The sequence below is a fragment of the Centroberyx affinis genome, unplaced genomic scaffold (genome assembly GCF_046629955.1).
Source record: "Centroberyx affinis isolate AG114_WGS23_722 - 3 ecotype Tasmania unplaced genomic scaffold, CSIRO-AGI_Caff_v1 ptg003041l_1, whole genome shotgun sequence".
Classification (NCBI taxonomy): Eukaryota; Metazoa; Chordata; class Actinopteri; order Beryciformes; family Berycidae; genus Centroberyx; species Centroberyx affinis.
Genome location: NW_027281131.1, coordinates 79,715 through 101,258, shown reverse-complemented (window position 1 = coordinate 101,258; position 21,544 = coordinate 79,715). Strand labels below are relative to the sequence as shown.

The 21,544-nt window shown below is 40.3% G+C and overlaps 1 protein-coding gene across 2 annotated transcripts; it reads right to left on the bottom strand.

Annotated features, from left to right (window-relative positions):
- Nucleotides 1–1,140: 1,140 nt before the first annotated feature.
- kif11 (kinesin family member 11) lies at nt 1,141–21,209 on the bottom strand. 2 transcript variants are annotated; one of them, XM_071537412.1, is made up of 27 exons: nt 21,078–21,209; nt 20,728–20,834; nt 19,762–19,891; nt 18,033–18,130; nt 17,287–17,365; nt 16,064–16,249; nt 15,467–15,591; nt 15,229–15,319; nt 14,686–14,831; nt 13,628–13,724; nt 13,246–13,341; nt 12,303–12,391; nt 12,080–12,167; nt 11,297–11,370; nt 11,075–11,189; nt 10,478–10,549; nt 9,973–10,108; nt 9,020–9,192; nt 8,608–8,733; nt 7,675–7,830; nt 6,754–6,893; nt 5,986–6,146; nt 5,291–5,409; nt 4,491–4,713; nt 3,265–3,419; nt 2,541–2,648; nt 1,141–1,410 (listed from the first exon to the last, which is right to left on the bottom strand). In XM_071537412.1, the coding sequence occupies exons 2-27, from the start codon at nt 20,799–20,801 to the stop codon at nt 1,294–1,296; spliced, it is 3,174 nt and encodes a 1,057-aa protein (XP_071393513.1). In that variant the 5' UTR covers nt 20,802–20,834; nt 21,078–21,209; the 3' UTR covers nt 1,141–1,293. The 2 variants fall into 2 exon arrangements, with proteins under 2 accessions (XP_071393513.1, XP_071393514.1); XM_071537413.1 differs by having other exon boundaries at nt 1,141–1,407.
- Nucleotides 21,210–21,544: the final 335 nt, after the last annotated feature.

Below are 21,544 nucleotides of genomic sequence, written 5' to 3'. Positions count from 1 at the left end.
AGTAACGACACAATTTAAAAACTTAAACTCTACAATAGCCACTAAATCACATTCTTTTATTCCATGTTTTAGGATCTTTATTGCTGTAATATTTTATCTATTTTTTACCTATCTTAATTGTTTTTTTCATGTATCTTGTATTGGTCTATGCATGGTATGCACTGAGGCAAATTCCTATCCACTTTGTTGACAAGGTGATAAATTATTAAATCTTGAATGTTTTCTAGCGCAGGACAGACAGTTAATCCTCAATATTTCCTTTAAGATCCCTCGGTCACATATTTAGTTTTTTCTGAATGATTAAACACTAACAGTGATTCTTGAAGCTCTATCTCTGAAAACATTAACACTTGTAGCCAATGCATTTACCAAGTGTGCCAAACTGAATGCACGTTCTCTGCTTTACTCAGTTTGTAATTTAATAACACACTTCTAGTAAACTTATGGCCAGACCCACAAAGAAGGCGATATTTAGCCTATTTTCTGTTCTTTTTTTTTTTCTAGCACAAATGTTTTTGTTTTCTTCTACTGCGCTTTTGTTGTTTGAGGAGTGTTACTGTAGAACATTTTGAGAAAAAAAATATATATAACTTTTTCCCCTTATTTGTATTGATAGTGTGTTATGTTTGGAATACACATCCATACTTTACACAGTTGGATACCTGTTTACTACATGTATGACAAAACTTTATTGCAAACTGCTCTGCCCTGCACACAGAAAAAGCAAAAGCCACAAGTGGGGTTTTTTTATAATATCAGTGTGTAGTTGGTGCTTTGTGTGCTTTTTCAAATGATGGTTTGTGTGAACTGTATTGACGCAAAAACACAGTTTTTTTTAAGAGTTTGAAGAGTGTTTGCTTTTGCAAGAGATGTATAATGTTTTGCTGGTTTGGTGTAAGGTTTTATGGTTAATGTGTGGAGTTTTGCAAAAATAGCCTATAGTTTCAAAGATAGTGCCTAAGCAATCAGAAAAAACTGTAATATCCAAAAGCACAACTCTCATATAAGAGTTAGACGTTCACTGTATTCTACTTAAACACTTAATTCTCAATCTTAATTCAAAGCTGCAGAGTGGATAAAAAGTAAAAACCAAAAGGACAAAAGTATATAAAACTCTTTAATTTTACAGTAACTTGAAAATTACACTTTTGTTACTAACACAAGAGATTAAATTGATTAAAAACACAAGAGAGAGCACCTGAACACTGAAAAACAATGACAGAAAATAAAAAAAACAAACACTGAATTTGGCAGTGATGATAATCTATTTTAAAAAGACAAAATGAAAACAGTTCAGTTCTGACAGCGGAGCGGCAGTTTGGATCTCTGAGGCGTCGACTGAAGCTCTGAGCCTTCGGACGCTTTGGACTTCATGGGAATCTTCGTCTCTTTCTTACCGGCCTTCTTCTGCTGAGGAAAAGAAAAAGAAGAAGAGGGAAAACGGCAAGAATTATATATCACATTACACACAAGAAAACACGTGCAGCTGAAAGCCTCAAGTCATAACTTCTCTAAACTCATTTTGAAGGGATTTCCTGGCACTGAACTAAAGTCGTATTTTAAAACAGGAGAACTTGGCCAAGAGATTTTTATTTTTTCCTGTCTCCATTATTGCTTATTGAGTCAAACCCAAGGCAATGTATTTCCACAGTCAGAAGCTCCTGCTGTCTGTTCTGTTCTGCTGCAGTTTGAACTCATCCACCTTTTTAAATAAAAATACATTAGAAACAGTGAGGAGAGAGAAACTGCTGCACTGACTGATGTGATCCATCATGTTGATCAGCAGGTGGATTTCGTGCTTTTTCCCCCAAACATCACCACAGTTTCATCAAGTCAAAATTAAGACTTTATATAAAAGACCTTTTCAATGCCAGGGAGGATGAAAGATAAAAATAATTTTTGTTAAGTGAAATGAATGTGAAAAAGAAAAAAAAAAAAGTGTAGATCTGTCAGACTACATTTCTGCCTGACCTGACCGATTGTCACAAAAAAAAAACCCACAAGATTTGTAAAGACTCTAAAACTGAATTCAAAAATTGCTTTAACTATATCCAATACCTTTTAAAAAGGCCTCAAATTTAGATATGATGTAAGACATTTTAAGACTTTAAGGACCTGCAGACACCCTGGACCACAACACAGCTAATTATCATGTTTAATAATGGGACTATTTTCACTTCTTCTGGAGGCGGTGAAGAGGAAAAATGAAACTTCAGGCAGAGCGGAAGGAAAATATGCAGATTGGTCTCTACACATTCAGATCTGACAGAATGGAAATACTTTAGATACGACTGAAGGTTGTGGAGTTAAAGTCATTTTAGGAAAAATACAATAAAAAGTTATCTGAAGGTTTAGTAGGCTGGAAACTATTTTCTTTTTCCGAGAAGCTGACTTTCTTCCTCTACCTCGCTGTAAAACTCTCCTCCTCCATTGTTTATACATCAATCTGTTGTTCAGTTTACTCTTCTGGTGTTCCCACTTTCCCCTCAACCTTCCTCTCTTCTTCTTCTTCTTCTCATGCTGTTTTTTTTCCCCCTCACCTTGAAGAACGGCACCCTGCTGTTCTCGTTGCAGACCAGGTTCTCGTCGATGAAGGACGGCTCAGTGGCCAGACTGTCGTTACAGGTCGGCTCGTCCTCCAGAGAGTCCTGCACACAACAGACAGAACAACAGACAGTCAAGTCAGCATTTTACAATTTAAAAACCTCACTGCACTCCCTCCACACCTTCTTAAACATCAAATTCAAGGACTTTTCAAGGACTTTCCAGGCCCAATCCCCTCAAACACCCAACATGGCAGAGTCTGAGACATGGATCAAGGTTAATTACTGTTACGACACTGAGAATTTTTATGATGAGAACTAGCAGGCTTTACAGAAACCCACAGACAACAATTAAAAAGAGAGAGAGGCTTGAATGTGTGAAAACTTCTCAACTTCACAGACGGTGGGAGACACACATGGGGACAGAGGAACGAAGCCTATTTACTAACGTTAAGTAAAAAAAATATCAAAAGAACTTCAATTTCTATTCTTACCAAAATATATAAATTCAAGCACTTTCAATGACCCATGTCTATTTTAAAAAAACTTTCAAGGCCTTGATTTTTTTTCTCAAATTCACAAACTTTCAAGGATTTCAAGGACCCGTGGGGACCTTGTCTCCAAACTGAACCAGGATGAAGGCTTCTACCAAAAAAAAACAGCAAGAAGAGCAAGACAGTGAGGGTTTTGTTAACTTCAGTGATGAACTCAGTGAACCTACATGTTCAGCCTGGATCTCCTCCTCCTCCTCCTCATCCTCCTCTTCTTCCTGCAGCTCCTCCTGCCTCCTCCTCAGGTTCTCCAGCAGCTCGTCTCGGCTCCGCAGCGTCTGCAGATTCCTGGGGAAAACAAACTGCTTCCGCTGAGGAGTCGCACCTGAGGGAGAGGAGGAGGAGGAGGAGGAGGAGGAGCACAGGTCAGTGACTGGGACAAGGTCAGGTCACACTTAAACTCACTTTAGTTCACTCACTTTACATGCTGCTTATTCCTTCCAAAAGAAAAACAAAAAACTGAGTTCAGAATCTCTACTGATTAGGGCTGAACAATGAATCGAAATTTTATCGAAATCACAATATGGTCTACTGCAATTTTCAAATCGCAGGAGGCGCAATATTTGTTAAAGGTGAAATGTGTCAAAATACCGTTTTAAAGTAAATATTGTGGTGCTGCAGAGATGTCCTGGCCTACACATCATATTCTACAGACTTAAGAAAACATCTTTGTTTGGTACAGATCCCCGCAAAAAAAATCACACCATAATCATTTTAATACGTTTTTCAATGAAAATGAGAATAATGATGTAAAAATTATCATTCCCTCCAATATCGCAAATCATATCGCAATTGCAATATCAGTCAAAATAATTGCAATTAGATATTTTTTCAAAATCATTCAGCCCTACTACTGATGTAAACCATCTGTGAGTTGCTGTAATTAAAAGCGATTTCTCTTCCATTTTATTCTCTTTCTCCCTCCTTGACCTAAATTCCCACGTGGGTGAATTAGGGAATCATCTAGTGCTGAAACGATTAATAGATTATAATTTTTTACAATTGATTCATCGTTTTAATTATTTATCAAGTAAAAATACCAAACATTTGCTGGTTACAGCTTCACAGATGGGAACATTTATTACCTTTTCTCCGTTTCATCTCATTATAAAATAAATACTTTGGTTTTTTTTTCAGCTGCTGGTCAGACTGAGGAAGGATCTGAAGAATCACTTTGGACTTGTGATGGACATTTGTCATTATTTAGACGTTTTATTGACTAAATGATTAATTGAAAAAAAACATCACTAGATTAATCAATAATGAAAATAATCTTTTAGCTGCAGCCCTAGTACCAACAGCAGCATTATAAGAAGCAGCATAGTAATAATGATACACAATACAAAAGTACAAAGCAATAAACATACGAAACGCTAGAAAGGAAAAGCTCCTTTACCAGTTGGGACGTCCTGCTGCAGCTCGTCCTGCAGGAAGCAGTGGACCAGCCGGCTGCTCGTCTCCACCTGGCTCTGCAGCTCCGCCCGCTGCTGGTCCAGGACGTCCCGGTCCAGACCGGTCCGCTGCTGGACGGGCAGCAGAGCCTGCTTCACCTCCTGCTGCCGTCCGGACAGCTGCTCCTCTGCTGCCTGGAGCTGAGAGCTGCAGCTGAGCTCTACACTCTGCAGGGACAACAGACAGAGGGGAGGTTACAGACAGACAGGAGGTTACAGACAGGAGGTTACAGACAGACAGACATGGGGTTACAGACAGACAGACAGACATGGGGTTACAGACAGACAGACAGGAGGTTACAGACATGGGGTTACAGACAGACAGACAGGAGGTTACAGACAGGAAGTTACAGACAGACAGACATGGGGTTACAGACAGACAGAGGTTACAGACAGACAGGAGGTTACAGACAGACAGGAGGTTACAGACAGACAGGAGGTTACAGACAGACAGACAGGAGGTTACAGACAGACAGACAGGAGGTTACAGACAGACAGACAGGAGGTTACAGACAGACAGACAGGAGGTTACAGACAGAGAACCTGCAGGCTACAGACACTGTCCTCCCAGGTGAACACAGATGCATTTGTCCATGTTATAGTGAAAGACCTCAATCATGAGCAAGAATAAGCCTGAAGTAGAGCTGAACAATTCATTTTACTTCTAACAAACTAAGTACCAAACCAAAATCAGAATAAGGACAGACACACACGCCGGTGAGCTTCCTCCGGTCCAGCTGGTTACCTGCTGCAGGGCCTGAACCTCGGAGGAGTTCTGTCCCAGCAGGGTGAGCTGCTGCTGGGCTTGAGTCTCCACCTGCTCCCTGGCTCTGGAGCTCCACTGCAGGTCCCGCTCCACCAGACCTGGAGGGTCAAACACCGAAAGCCAAATTACCAACACTGCAGCTTTAATGTAAACCATCCTACATTCACTTTAAAATGAGTTGCCAAAACATTTATGGTAAAATCTAGGCAGTTCCTTCAGAATTCTTCTTCAGATTTTCTTGTCTTGGAAGCTGCATTCAAAATCTTGTAGAAAACATTTGTTCAACTTCAACTGGTTAATCTTTTCAGACAGAAGCCCTGCTGACATGTAATGTTAATAATGTAGGAAATTCAGACCGGATAAGAGCATCAGATAAACAACTGAAATACAAAATGATCTGACAATTGCCACCAGCAGAGCTGCTGGACTTTGGAATTAACTAAATCTGTATTTTATCTTTACTGTCATTGCCTTTTACTGTTGATTTTATCTTTTTTTTTCCATGTAAAACACTAACCATTTTGAAAAGACACATACTACTACACCACCACTAATCTTAATTTGTAACAGTAGACGAGTAGTGGAAGAAGTAGTAGTAGTATCACTAGTATAAGTAGCAGTAGTAGTAACAGTAGTAGTAGCACTTGTAGTAACAGTAGTAGTAGATTAGTTACCGGAGACGGAGCTGTGGAAGTAGGAGCAGTATCCTGTGATCTCCTTCAGCGTCTCCTGGCTCTGCTCAGTGTTCAGACGGAGGGAGGAGGCGAGGGAGGAGGAGGAGGAGGAGAGGAGGTCGGCCTGGACCGAGGCCGGCTGCTCCATGCTGCTGCACCGACTGGAGAGGAGGAGGAGGAGCAGGAGGAAGAGGAGGACAGTCTAATAAAACAGCTTCTATCATTTATATTTACATATTCGACTGCACAGAGGGAGGAACGGGAGCGGGACAATGGAATAATACAGCTTCCATCATTAATTCTTACTTATTCAAAACAATCTTAAATATTGTTAATTCAGGCTAACATTTTTAGCGTTCATGTTAGTGGGTGTTTATTTATTTTAGCTTACAAATCAGCACCATCATCACTCTGCCGAATGTCCTGAAGACTAAAACTTATGTTGTACTGGCATGTCAGAGGGGCAGCAGATTCACCAACTTGGAGCCTCAGTCTGGATCTGCAGTATAGTGTCCACTGCTGAAGCTGATGTTTCTCTACTGGCTTTGTTTACATGGTGATTTATTGGATTTCCAGACTTTTTAATAACTCTGACATGCATCGTGTGAGCTCTCGATACAGGGACCGACAGCATGTGACGGCTAAACGCTTCTTAGACACAGCTTCAGGGTTTGTGTTGTGTAGCTCGGGTAAAATGAAATGCGTTTCAAAACATATTTCCCCCCATCTACAGGTCACATAGTGAGTGATCGTGTTGATGGGACTCACGTGTTGATGCTGTGCTGGATGCTCTGCAGAGGTTTCTGCAGGGCCTTGGAGGATGAGCGCAGGTCAGCGTAATCCTTCTGGGTCTCCAAGGCCAGCAGGTTCAGCTGGTTCTGCAGACACTGGATGGTCTGCTTCATACCCTGAATTATAATAACAGTAAGTAATAAGCGTCTGCTTTTCTTAAAATGTCCTCAGTTAAAAAAAAAAAAAAAGTCTTAAATAAATATTCATCTGGCCTTATTGCTGAGCCTAACTAAAAACGAATAAAATTCAACACTGCTAGCCGATAGTAACACAAACAAAATCTGATTTGCGTGCCTCCTAACACAGGGTTCCTACACATTTTCAATTAAAAAAATTCCATACTTTTTCCAGACCTTGATTTGTTTTGTAGATTTTGTCTGGTGTTCAATATGATTTACACAGATAGACATCTTGCCCCTGCTAACTAGGTCATATCACTGTATAGATGAAGATTGTTCTTCACAGCGACAAATATCAGAATATGTGAGATGATTGGCAGGGTTCCTACACGGTTTCCATTTTAAAATTCCATATTTTTCCCAGACCCTATGTTCTTGACCGGATTTGATGTTGGTGGGTATTTGATATAATGCATGCTGACAGCGGCTGGGTAATAAGAGCGTCCCTCTATCTGAACATTATTCTTCACATCAACAAAAACTGTGGACTCAAAGTGGCTCTACAACAACATAAAAGCTAGAATTATGTGTGTATCGGACCTGAACCGCAACATTTTCCATACTTTTCCAGACATTTTTTTCCAAATTCCCAAACTATTCAAGACCTGGAAATGATCAAATTCATTTTTAATACTTTTCCAGACTTTCCCTGCTAACAAGTGAAGCTGTAGCCAAAGACACAGAAGCATCAGCTGGACTCGTCTGCACGGTTTCTTACCGCCTGGTGTCTCTCCTCGGCCCGCCGGATCTCGTCCTCCAGCTTGTCGTGTTCGGCCTGCAGGGCGTCCAAGTCCTGGACGGCGGCCTCCCTCAGGCCCGCCAGGTCCCGAACCAGGCCGCCGAAAAACACGCCTATCTCCTTCATCGCCTCCACCTGAGGGACGGGGGACATGGGACATTTTTAAGAAGAGTTTCATCATTCTCAAAAACACTACATATCCATTTAGGGGGAAAAAAAGTTATCTGCAAAACAAGAATCACTTCTGCAGCCACATGTGAAAATTCATAGGTACAGTTACATTTTTCTAAACACAACTTCAACTCCCTTTTGTCAATTAGACCGTGCTTGATAAAGAGCTGACTGGATTTATAGAAAATCATTTGTTTCCCCACACCATGATGAGGTTTAACAATGTGTAAGTATAGAAGAAGGATGTGGTCTGATAGGATACAGGTTACAGGTATCGAAGTGTCTCATTAGTAGTAGTAGTAATTTATTTCGGTCCTTTTTAACAATTTTCCAAAATGTATGTACATAGAAATAAATAATTAACAATAAGGCATTAAATGAAATGGAAAACAAAAAAAATTGACCGAAAGGTGTAGGCTGAAGCTTTAGCTTATTATGCCTTCCCTTTTTACATGACATACTAAGACAAAACAAAACAAAAGCAAAAACATAACAAAAACAAAAAGTTCCAAATGTTTTATACACAATAATGATCATACCTCAGTTTTATATTTTTTTACCACCTTATTTTTAAACATTTTTTTAAATTTGCAAATTGAACGACACATTTTTAATTCGTTGTCACAACTATTCCACAAGTTTACCCCTCTGACAGATATACATCATCACTGACAGACTGAACTGAATTTACTCTGATGGGCCGTGGAAAAACAAGAGTCGAGTAAAAGTGAACGGACGAACCTTGTCGGCCAGCGCTCGCTGCGTCTCCACTGAGGTCCTCAGAGTTTCGTTCAGCTCCTTGACAGCAGACAGACCCATCAGAGTCTGAGCCACCAGAACCTCCTCCATGTCCCGCTCGTGCTCCTCCTACACACACACACACACACACACACACACACACACACACACAGCAATACATAAAAATCAATTAAATGAGTCAGTGTTTGATGATTGACTCCAAATGACTTTTTGTTTTTAACTCATTTGGACATCGAATTCAAGAACCTTCCTATGAGTGAACATGACAATTAGCAATTTTTGGGGTAAGACATGACATTTTTTTTTAAACTCATGATCTGGTCAAGTCAAGAAATCCTGGTGAAATCACTCATTCTCAGGATGGGAAGTGTTGTGTGAAGCCCTGCATCCTCACCAGCAGCTGCAGCATGCCGTCCTTGCTCTGCAGACACAGCGCCTCCTGCTGCTGGACTTTGTCCCGGCAGCGAGCCACGCCCTCCGCCACCAGCCGCCTGACTCCGCCCACACACGACTCCACAGTGGCCAGAGCGCCGCCCAGCGCCGCCTCGTTCAGCACCAGCAGGCCGTCTGCGTGGACGGAAAGAGAGAGAGACAGAGGGATGGAAAGAGAGACGGAGAGAAAAACAAAGAAATGAGATAAAATGTAAAAAATTACTTTATGCTTAGAATTACATTTCCATTCCTAGAATTTACGGTCAGACTCCACAAAAGGCATAATTATAATCATTTTCTGCTTTCAGATTGGCTGCCATTCTGCTCCAATATACATCAGCATCAGATGTTTAGAAAGCAATTTGATTTAAAATTTGGAAGAAAATTCAAAGTTTCTAAAATTCCAACTTTACTGAGTTGGTCAAAATTTGGGGTTATGAATAAAAGATTATTTTATAGAAATTTCGGAATGAAGCTAGTTTCTGTAGCGCTTCTCCCAAGAAAGTGACAAATTACACATTCATCACTAATGAATGTAACCCCCAAAATGATGACAATTTTTCAATTTCATTCACACCAGAAGCTCTTCAAAAGAGAGTTTGTGAATTCTTCTCACCATTTCCACATCATCTCTTTGGTCTCTAAATATTTCAAACTTTCACCTACAGACCCTATTCCCACTTTACAAATGGTCCAGTTTTTAGGAGATGTGCAGATATTTTATATTTGATGTTTTGATACCCTTTATACTCCAAGCTTTAAACCTTGAATTTCTTCCCCATTAGAATGAATGTCTGAGTAAATAGTGACATCTGATAGTCAAACTGCAAATACTTAAAGGTGAATTATAATCAGACTTCCAGCTGCTTTCTGTTAGCCCACACATGTTGTTTGATGATGTTGTTTTGGTCTTACCGATGGCCTGTGAGTAGCCGCTGAGCATGCTGTGCTGCTTGGTTCCCTGCTGCTGGATGCAGCGCTGCATGGAGCCCAACGCTCCGTCCATCCGCTCCGCAAAACTCTGCTTGACCTGCCCGTTCTGCTGCTCCACCTGCAGGTTCACATCAATTCAGAGTTTAACCACCTTCAGTTTCAAATCTAATGAAAGTCCTGATAAGCCATTTCTCCAAGAGGCCGTTAAAAAAAAAAAAAGGCTCCATGTCGCAGAAACATGGAATCCTAAAGTGGGTGAAGTCAAAACAAAGGTGTTTAAGACTTAAGTTTTATTGATAATGACACTGAATGGGACCATCCTATGTTACCGATACATAGACATTTCAGTATCATCAAATGGCATGAGAATTTAGCTATTTTTATTGCCAGGCAGCACACATAGGTATCAGTTCACCTATACCCAACCATTAGAAAAACAATAAATAACACACATCAAAATTTCAGGCTAAAAGAAAGCCAGTGTCACCTTTTTCTTCCTGTCCAGCTTATCATGAAGACCCGACACGTCTCTGGTGCTGAGGTCCACTGTGCTCAGCAGCTACAGGAGGAAACACAACGACCAAAACGTTAAAAACACAAACTGGGTCACTACATATTTTATATCTACAAGATTCCACACTTTATCCAGACCATTAATGTCTCTACTTAATTTGAAAAGTGTGGTTGCAGAGTTGTAGAGCAAGTTGTAGGGGGAAAAAAGCTTTCTATGGTTGAAAAATTGTGGTAATCAATAGGGATGGGACAAAATATCAAAAGAAAAACGAATCATGATATTACCTACCATCACAATTTCACAAGCTCTCCATCCAAATTATACTGTTGTCACTTTGTAATGACATTTTTAAATTGTTGTTTACATTCTAGCAGCCAATGCCATCACTAGAAAGATTTTTTTTTTTGTCTCAGAAATAAAACAGAATTCTGCACAATCAGACTTGGCGTTATTTATTTCATCGTATCCTGGTTGTATTGAATCCTGAACCTCATATCACGTATCGAACCGTATCGTGAGATAAGCCCATGATGCCTAGTAATGAAAGCATCAGTGAAGTCGTGTCCCCACCTGGCCGGCGGTGCTGTAGAGCGTTTCCTGGTCCGAGCTCAGCTCAGAACAGATGAACTCCTCCTGACTCAGCTTCTCTTTGGTCTTCTGCAGGTCTCTGTTCGTCTCCTCCAGCCTGAAAACAACATTTCTCTCATTTAGTTTAATCACCGGATGCCAAGACGCATTTATCTGTTACAGCTGCGTTTCATCGTTTTTCCCGCTGCCTATAAAATGACTCACTGCTGCTGCTTCTCATCCAGGTCCACAGCACACTGCTCCAGCCTGGTCTTACTGTCCGCAAACAGCTCAGTCACCTGGGGAGAGACGAGGAGAGTGTGATGTTGGAGGCAAGAAAAAAAAAAACTATGACGACAGGAATGTTAAATAAAAACATTTGCAAGAGTATTATGGCTTTTATACAACATTCACCAATGTAAAATAGCCATTAGCTAAATGTGATACGCCGATCATCACTCATTATTTTTGAGATTCATGTTTTGGTCCCCGTCTAAATAAACTTAATACATAAACGAATGTGTCCTCTGAAAAGTTCTTTAAATAGGTTGAGAACTCAAGATGGAGAATAGAGCTGCCACGATTAATCGATTAGTTGTCAACTATTAAATTAATCGCCAACTATTTTGATAATCGATTTGAGTAATTTTTTAAGAAAAATAAGTCAAAATTCTCTGATTCCAGCTTCTTAAATGTGAATATTTTCTGGTTTCTTTCCTCCTCTATGACAGTAAACTGAATATCTTTGGGTTGTGGACAAAACAAGACATTTGAGGACGTCATCTTGGGCTTTGGGAAACACTGATCCACATTTTTCACCTTTTTCTGACATTTTATAGACCAAACAACTAATCGATTAATCGATAAAATAATCGACCGATTAATCGACAATGAAAAGAATCGTTAGTTGCAGCCCTAGTGGAGAATACTCTTCTCTTGCTTTGAGTACACTACAAGTAACTGTAAAGCAAAGTGAACACATAGTGAGAGAAAAAGCTGGTCAGGTACCTTCTTGAGTTCCTCCTCCATGGCAGCGATCCTCTCAGTGTATTCTGTGATCTGCTCCTCCTTGGTGGTGAGCTGGCCCGTCATGCTCCTGACAAACACAGGTCAGATGTTACTACACAGCAGCTTCAAGCAGCACGACACGTGATGGGTGAACATCTAATCCTATACTGCATTCCCCCCCCCCCCCCCAACTCTTCCTGTGTCTTCCTGTCATGTGACCTACTCATAGTTCTCGGCAGACAGGTAAACTCCGTTCTTGTCGCGAGCCGCGGCGAGGTCGCGCTTCAGACGCTCGATCTCCTCTGTGTATTCCTTGGGAGGAAAAACAAAAAAATTAAATAAGTCACCATTTCTTTCATAGATGCTATGAGATGAAAAAGCTCAGTTTGAATAAATCCGTGACATGCAACTTGCTGACATCAGTCTGAAATACCTTTCACTCTAAAACAGTGTTTCTCAACCTCTTTCATATCAAGAACCCCTAATTCAGTCCACATTAGAGCTACAGACCCCCATTTGATGAGATTTATTCTCTTGGACCCAAATCTGTGAATATTTTTATTGTTTGATATGATTTTGTCCAGAATCACATGACTATCTGTATTGTAGGTAGAGCGATAGCAGAGAAACTATGATCAGTACAGTCATTCTTCTATATTCAATAATTGGACCGGACCCCACGTTGAGAACCACTGCTCTAAAAGCTGGGATTAAACTTAAAGTGCGTAATGTGAAACTTCATTCACTGAGTTCAAATGAGAGAATCCCTGATGCTGCATTGTTCGGCAGCAGATTCATTGCAATGCAGCCGTTTCCTGCATTGGATTTATTCTACTTATGCATTCATCATGCAAGGAGATGTTGTCTTGACTAGTGTGGAAACAATTAGTTAATTAATCGATCGACAGAAAATGTATATATTGTCATTTTGTAATCATTTTAGTCATTTCTCAAGTAAAAATACCACACATTTTCTGGTTACAGCTTCACAAATGCTAAGCCTAATCAATTTCATCAACACATTTGAGCCACAGCAGACTGCAGTTAGGAAAAAAAGAAACGCTTCGTCTTCTGCAATTTGGGAAGAGCAGCCGTCAAACCAGAGATGTTGATATTTTTAACCAGATATTTTAAACACAGCGCCCTAGATGCTGTGGCTGCTGTACCTTGATGAGCGTCCTCTTGGTGAGTTTCTGGTTGACTTCAGGTTTGTTCATGATGTTCTTGGCTCTGCTGGCGTACTCCAGGGTGCTCAGAGTCTCCTACACAGAGCACAGCCAAAGGAAATGACACAACAAATCATTATTTTTCCATTTTCCTCATAGAAAACTATTCCATCAATGTTATCTAGATGGAAAATGTAGGGGTCATCACTGTGCAAATCAACTGAGCTCAGCAGAATAAATTGCCTTTTATCCACTGCACTTCTAATTATGTCATTTTTTAACAATCTCTTCATAATCACAATGAATGATGTGATTTGTGATCAAAAATAAAAAATATGAATGCAGCACATCATGCACACATTCACACAGAAACAAAGCGTACCTCCATGTTGCTGGAGGAGGGCGACACGGTGGCGATGATGGAGGTTTTGGTTCGGCCGCCCAGCGAGTCCTGCAGGATTCTGGTCAGCTTGGACTCTCTGCGGGAGGAACACACTAATTAATATTCACAATCAACTTACCAATCTGATCAGTCTAGTAATGCAAACTCACAAAATGAAATGTTTAACAACTGTGTGGAGCGGGAAAAGTCACTGTCTCAGCAGCTCGACTGTGAATTTCCATTTTAAAATCACAAAAATAAAGAAAAAGAAAGATTTGTTTTGTGGAAACGTTACTGACTTTATCTCCCAGTTCCCCTCTTTACTACCTGAAGCTCGTTTTAGAATATTACTATATGTCAGTAGTGTCATTTTTGCACCTTTTGTACTTAAATGTCAGTTATTTTTTTAATCAGAGTCAGGATTTCTTCCTTTTGAGTTGTAGCCAACAGTTGTGACCGATATCATGAGTCACTGTCAGTCAGGTCAGTCTGTCGGTCTCTAAAATAAAATAAAAAACCACTGCACATACAGAGCCACGGGATAAAAAAGACACAATAGTTTTACAAATGCTTTAACTCAGTGGTTCTCAACGTGGGGTCCGGGGACCACCAGGGGTCCTTGAGAGGGGTCCAGGGGGTCCCCAGCAAACTGATGAATTGTTAAACTTGAGCATTATTTCATTTACAAGAAGTTAACACAATTAGAGAATCCAGAAGAAAAGACTATTTTCACTGTTATCTCTCTAACTACAACACAGATAGTCATGGGATTCTGGACAAAATCATATCTAACAATAAAAATATTCTCAGATTTGGGTCCGAGAGACAAAATCTCATCGAATGGGGGTCCGTGGCCCTAATGTGGACTAAATTAGGGGTCCTCGATATGAAAAAGGTTGAGAATCACTGCTTTAGCTGACTTTGTAGGGCAGTCAGGGTCGGCAAATTAGGCTTTTATACATTTGGTTTCACAGAGCAGGAAATTCAGCTCATCGTGAATTGCGTGCTTGTTTTAAATCAGTGTGTGAGTTCTGCCTGCATGTCTCAGCAGATCCCACCTGTACGGGACGTGCGGCCTCTTCTCCACCAGAGCGGTGATCACTCTGCCCAGCGTCAGCAGGGACTGGTTGATGTTTCCCGCCTCGCGAGCGCGCTTGTCCACCGCGCCGGACCGCCCGATGTTCTCACTGCCCGCAAGATCCACCTGGAGGGAGGGAGGGGGGGTTTACATCGTTTCATTTCAACAAACTGTGTTGTAGGTCATATTTTAAAAATGCATCTACTCAAAAACTACTGCACTTAATTAGAAAAAAAAAGGAGGAAAAAAAGGAAATGACTGGTTGCTCTATATTGTCAAACTAGGATCAAAAATGTGTCAGGTGCTCTTGGAAAACGGGGAAAAAACAGAGGGATTGTAGTGGCTAAATCATTAAAAAAGCCAACATGTTTCGACTACAATACTACAACAATAAAGGCTTTTTAAATATTTCCTTCCTCATGGTTATATTTTTATATTTGGAGTGCCTGGATTGTCCTTTTGTTTGTACTGCACTTAATTGTTGAAGAGAAATTTCTAAATCTTATCTAAAGGGGATTATTACCAGGTTGAGCTTGCCGATCTTCACCAGCTCCTCTCCATCCAGAGTGATCTCCTTCATGTGAATAGTGACCGAGAACACAGAATGGGAGCGACTGCAGAACACAAAAACAACAAGAGAGAAACGATGAACAAACCAAAAGGAGTCGCCTCTGCACCAGCTCATTTTGTCAATGTATTCCAAGTGTATTATCTCTGCATGAATTTAAAAAAAACACATGAATGCCTGCTGTGTCATGTACCTGGAGTATGCGTTCATGAGCGTGGAGGCGGTCTTCCTCTTGGCCGCTCCTCTCTCCAGGATCTGATAGACCTCGTCCTTGTTGTGGACCGTCACTTCCTCCAGACCCTTCACCACCACGCCGCGCTGAAAAACACAACAACAGTTAGGACAAGAGCTGAAAAACACAACAACTGTTAGGACTAGAGCTGAAAACACAACAGTTAGGACTAGAGCTGAAATGATTAGTCTAGAGCTGCAACGATTAATCGATTAGTTGTCAACTATTAAATTAACCGCCAACTATTTTGATAATCGATTAATCGGTTTGAGTAAGTCAAAATTCTCTGATTCCAGCTTCTTAAATGTGAATATTTCCTGGTTTCTTTCCTCCTCTATGACAGTAAACTGAATATCTTTGGGTTGTGGACAAAACAAGACATTTGAGGACGTCATCTTGGGCTTTGGGAAACACTGATCCACATTTTTCACCATTTTAAAAAGACCAAACAACTAATCGATTAATCGAGAAAATAATCGACAGATTAATCGACAGTGAAAATAATCGTTAGTTGCAGCCCTACAGGGAGGAATGCATAAAATTTCCCCTGCCGGTCACCTTGTTGCGCGGGTCGTCGAACAGCTGCAGCCGCTCGCTGACGTCCTCGCTGGGGCTGAGCAGGTCGAACAGCTCCTCGTTGTAGATCTCCAGCAGGGAGACTTTGATGGAGAACTCCGTCCCGTTCTCCGACAGCTTCTCAAAGATCTGGTGCAGCGTTCTGGGAATGATGCCGGCCAGAGGGTCCTGACGCACAAAAACACCGGTGAGCAAGAACAAAGAAAAATCGGAGAGTTAGGAGCCATGTGTAGCATTCCGGGTGTCTCAAAGTTAACACCACATTTCCAAAAAACGCATTTCTTCCCGTCACAGGGAGGAAGATGTGGCCTTTCCCTCCTCCCTCTCATCGTTCCATATGTTTAGAAGAGCCAAATATTCCAACTAGTCACATGTCTAAACATTTTAATAACATGCCATGGTCACATTTCATTTTTTCAATATTTTTTAGAGTGGGGTGGGGTGGGGGGGTGGGTCAAAGATTCGCTCTCAATAGCCATAAACTATTGGAAAATCATTTTGGCCTGTTATGCACATCCCTGATTCAGATCAGGTAAGCAAACATCAAATTGAAATTACGTAGTGAGAATAGTGGAACTGGAATAAAGTTCCATATTACATGCAAAGTAACAGTTCCCGTTTTCTAAAGCAATCCAACAGATTTACAACGAAAGATAAGCCAACAGTCTTCTTGGTTGTGGTCTTGTTTATTTGCGGTAATTACACTAAAATTAATGTGATTTATTGATGTTAAAATAAGACACGTGGCACCTTTAAGACTAAATGAAGTGCTACAGAAACATGTATACACTATTTCTGTAGTACTATTCAAAACGGTACAAGTTGCTTTACAGACAATAAAACAAATAAGGCCTACAGAAATGCCAGCCAAATGTAAAAACCAGGGTTACAGATGAATAGCGGGCAAATAATTTTACACAACAATAACCTGTAAAAACATATAGCCTAAAAGTCATTCTATAAAGATCAATATTAAAAAGTGATTTATAAGATGAGGCTTCTGCTCTTATCAAAGAACGGATTATATCAGATTTTCATGATGTTTGTATTTTCTGTCAGTGTGGAGCATTACTCTTGGTTACTGTCTGTGTCTGTCATTTGATTATAATATCAATTCACCAGTCAAAATGAGCAGGAGCTACAAATAAAATGACGTATGTGAAAACCACTACAGTTTCCTTTAAATGTATTGTGTGTGAACGCACCTCCTCCCAGGTGAACTGCCCATCTGGACTCCTCTCTCCCTCCATGGTGAACGTCTTCCCTGTTCCAGTCTGACCGTAGCTGAACAAGACGGCACAGTTTACATTAGAAAGACATTCAGCCGACGCTCTTATCCAGAAAGACCAACAATGTTTACAACAATAGTAATGAGCCTGGGTGCTACGTCGCACCCAGGCAACAAATGGAACAAATATTCCTGTACTGAACAAATAAGAGCCATGAGCCAAAAAACATGATGGTTAGGTGATCCATCAGTAAACACCTCACATAGAACAACAAGAAAGTGATTCCTCTACACTGAATAGGATTTAAAATAACAGAATTAAGCCAGACGTCTCTCTAAAATACAGTCAATAAGTGGAGTCACAATGTTCAGAAGAATTAATGCTTTTATATTGTGATTAAGCTCCTAAAGAACAGCAGTTTTAGTACCACAACCTGCACTAGAACCAGAACAGGGATGGATGTGGAACAACAAACACCAAAAATACCCACAATGCAGGTGTAACCACACAATACTGCAGGGGAAACTCACAGAGGGGATATTTGTAAATGTGGTACTGATTTGATTCAGGACTTCCAGCAACTTCTTTTACTACGAAAGACAGACAATCAAATGTTACGGGAACATTTGATTGTTCAGACAACTCTCTCACAATTTCAACCCGGGTTTCGGAATAGAAAACAACCTCAAAAACTGATTGGTTAACTGCAACAGACGACTTACGCAAAAACAGTGCAGTTGTATCCCATGATGACTTCATCCAGGATGGGGCAGACGACGCTCCTGTACACATCGATCTGCTTGGCGGCCGGACCGAACACCTGGAGACACGGCAAAGAGGGAGAAGGTTACAGACAAGTTCTCGTTTAACGTCAAAACACCTTGCAGTCCTGTGAGTACGGCAGGGCGATAATTCAATAGTTATCGTTTTATCATCATTCAGTGGAATCATAGCGTGAGGATATGATGATTTTAGGATATATTGATGCACAGTTCTGCTGTCTAAATTGATAACTAGCAAATTTGTATTTAAAAAAAAAAAAACTTGGCATGAAACATATTAAAGGAATATTGTTTGAAAATTTCAGTTTTGTTTGACAATCACACACACCACATTACCATTCGCTTCAGTGGGATGAACATTAATTTGATTTAACATGTGACTTTACATGAGCGTGAGCCATATCATGACAGAACGACATTGAAGAAAATCCTTGTGAATGCATACATTTTCAGCATGGACAGCCTCAGTGTGAAGGAAGGGAACCCCTAACCCTGGCAGTGACTGCGTTTACATGCACATTAATATTCTGAATATGGTGCCTATCCCAAATAAGGTGTTTACATGCCACCATATCCAGAATTTGGTTGGTATATCCGTGATACCTTATCCAGAATATTCATATCCCGAATATCCATAGAATATACTGTTTACACGCTCATTTCATATTCAGAATACTTGAATATTTGGAATATTAATGCACGTAAACACAGTCAGTGTTAGTGCCAAGTTCTACAAATTGAGCAACACAGGAAGCAGAAAAGAGGAAATGACTGTTCACTCTTCATCGGCTCCCCCAAAGTGTCTGTAACATCCAGTTAACATGGAGTGAGCTGTGTACTGAATTCAAACCTGCTTCCTTTACATCAGTTTCCAAGTTAAAACTACAAATCCCAGAAAAGAGAAAATAATTATCTGGGTTATAGCTCTGAGATGTGGGAGATACTGTGATTTGCAATGTTTCAGGCGCAAGACTCCTACATTTCTCATCTCTAAATTACATATTTCCCCCATATCTTAATTTGTTGACTAGATACTAGTGTTCAGCATGATGTCCTGTATGCCGATAGTGACTAGGCAATACTAAAGCTGCAACGATTAATCGATTAGTTGTCGATTAGTTGTTAATAACCAACTATTATGATAATCGATTTGAGTAATTTATTAAGAAAAATAAGTCAAAATTCTCTGATTCCAGCTTCTTAAATTTGAATATTTTCTGGTTTCTTTACTCCTCTATGACAGTAAACTGAATATCTTTGGGTTGTGGACAAAACAAGACATTTGAGGACGTCATCTTGGGCTTTGGGAAACACTGCTCCACATTTTTCACCATTTTCTGACATTTTATAGACCAAACAACTAATTGATTAAATCGAGGATATAATCGACAGATTAATCGACAATGAAAATAATCGTTAGTTGCAGCCCTAGGCAATACGATTATCAGCTAGTCCATATCAATCAGTAGATTGAGACCATTCTTCACAGCAACAAATATCGCATTATATGAAATAATAACACAGCTACATAACATGGGTTTTAAAACATTTTCCTCCCGTACTTCCAGAATTGCTTGGGAACAAAAGTCAGGCAGGATGTTTTGTCCAATGGGAAATATTTTTCCGGAGCTGTGTTAAGTGGTACAGCGGCAGTTCTGCGTCCTCTTACCATGTCAAATGTGTAGGTCTTCCGCGCCGCTTTGTCGTTCACCCCTCCCGTCTTCACTATCACCTCCCTTCTGTTCTGATCGCAGTCCATAACGCCGTAGGAGCTCTTGCGCTCCATTGTGTTGAAAGGTCTGGAAACAAGACGCAGGAGACAGATTTGGACTCATTTTGTGATGTCATCTACAGGTCAGGAAGCTAAGTCATTTGTCCACAGCTCACAGTGTCTTGTGAATCCCCAAAAGTCAACAGATAGTTTCATTATTTTATTTTATTAGCCCAATAAGTTTTCAAAATGTACTAGGACTTCTGGGTAAGAGAGTAAATTAATATTTATCAAACATAGCCAAAGGTGCAGCATCATATGGCTGGTGTTAATGTCCCAGTCTGTCATTTAAACCCGCAGCATTATCAAACAATAACCCTATTAGCATACTGTAGCAGTGGTCATACTAGCAATGAGATCAAAGTTTACATGTATATTATAATCACAGGAGTTGGTGCAAGTTAAAGCCTGTTCACTGGAAAACAGAGATACTAGCTCCAAGACTGAAAACCTCCATTTAAATCAATTTAAAAGGCTTTGTGACAATAAAGGCTCTTTAAAATTGCAAGCTTTTGGTCTCTTCCCTTTCAATCTTACAGCTGGTATCTCTGTTTTCCATAGTTTTGATTCCTGTTCCCAGTGAGCACCTAGAAACCGAAGGACTTCACTACTTTTCTTAATCCACCAAGAGTTACTCATGTCACACATTTCACTGGGACTGGCATTAGCTGGTCAGCAAGTCAAATTCATAAAAAGTGTACACAAAAGTTGGACTTAATGTTTTCTGTTACGATAGGAGGAATTTAAACAATTTCAAATCCGTTATGTCAGTGTAGTGTCTGTGGACAGCAGCGTCCAGCACCGTGCAGACAACAAAAACAACAACAACATATTTCCAGGTTTACAGTGTTTTTCTCTTCATACCTGCATCTGACAACGACTTGGATGTTTCTCCCCTTCTCTTCTCGTTTAACGCCGCTGGTGTTGTGTGAAGCCATGATTGCAGAGCAGTACACTTCTGCAAAATGACACTGCAAATACACACAGGTTAAAATAGCAGGTCAGCAAACGAAAAAACTTTCAAACTTGTACAACAGAGCAACAAGGTTTCCCGATCGATAATGACAAGTAACAGCGACGCTGGTTAACGTGTAAACACATTAACGTTAGTTAGAGAAATGCGATTCCTTGCGGTAAACGAAGGTAAGGTTAGCATCTTAGCTAACGCTAGCCACATTATATTTAATATTCGAGACATAATAACGTTTACTTACCAAATGACGGTTTACCCTTCCTTTCCCTTCTTTTCTGAATTATTTTGCTCACTGTTTAAACCACAAAAAATGTGTTTATCTTTCCCAGCTTCTGACTCATACGTAACCACAACCGGTCCAAAGCCAACTGTCTGGCGCTCTGATCTTCAGGCAAGAATTTTTTCAAACGGTGCTTTTAAATTTCAGATAACCAATAGCGAGACAGGAACGCCTAAACACACGACGCCATTGGGCAGAGTGGCTGGGGATCCCACTGCCGTGAAGCATCACGGGAGTACAACATGGCGGAAAGTGCATAACACTTACACTGGGTGGCGACATTGTTTTTGAAAACGGCTTTCTGTACTTTCTGTATTAACTATTCTTATATTGTAGAAGGGAATTAGTTTAAAGCATAGTATTAAATTTAGTATGAAAGTCAAAGCTAGCAATATTTCCATTTATGAGCATAGAAAGCAACAGCAACT

What these genes read in the sequence shown, in the direction of transcription:
- kif11 (XM_071537412.1), bottom strand. Translation starts at nt 20,801, where the DNA reads ATGGCTTCACACAACACCAGCGGCGTTAAACGAGAAGAGAAGGGGAGA. An exon ending in CAAGTCGTTGTCAGATGCAG is followed by an intron (nt 19,892 to 20,727) that starts GTATGAAGAGAA and finishes TCTTGTTTCCAG; the next exon opens with ACCTTTCAACACAATGGAGC. An exon ending in CTGTCTGCCGAGAACTATGA is followed by an intron (nt 12,168 to 12,302) that starts GTAGGTCACATG and finishes TGTGTTTGTCAG; the next exon opens with GAGCATGACGGGCCAGCTCA.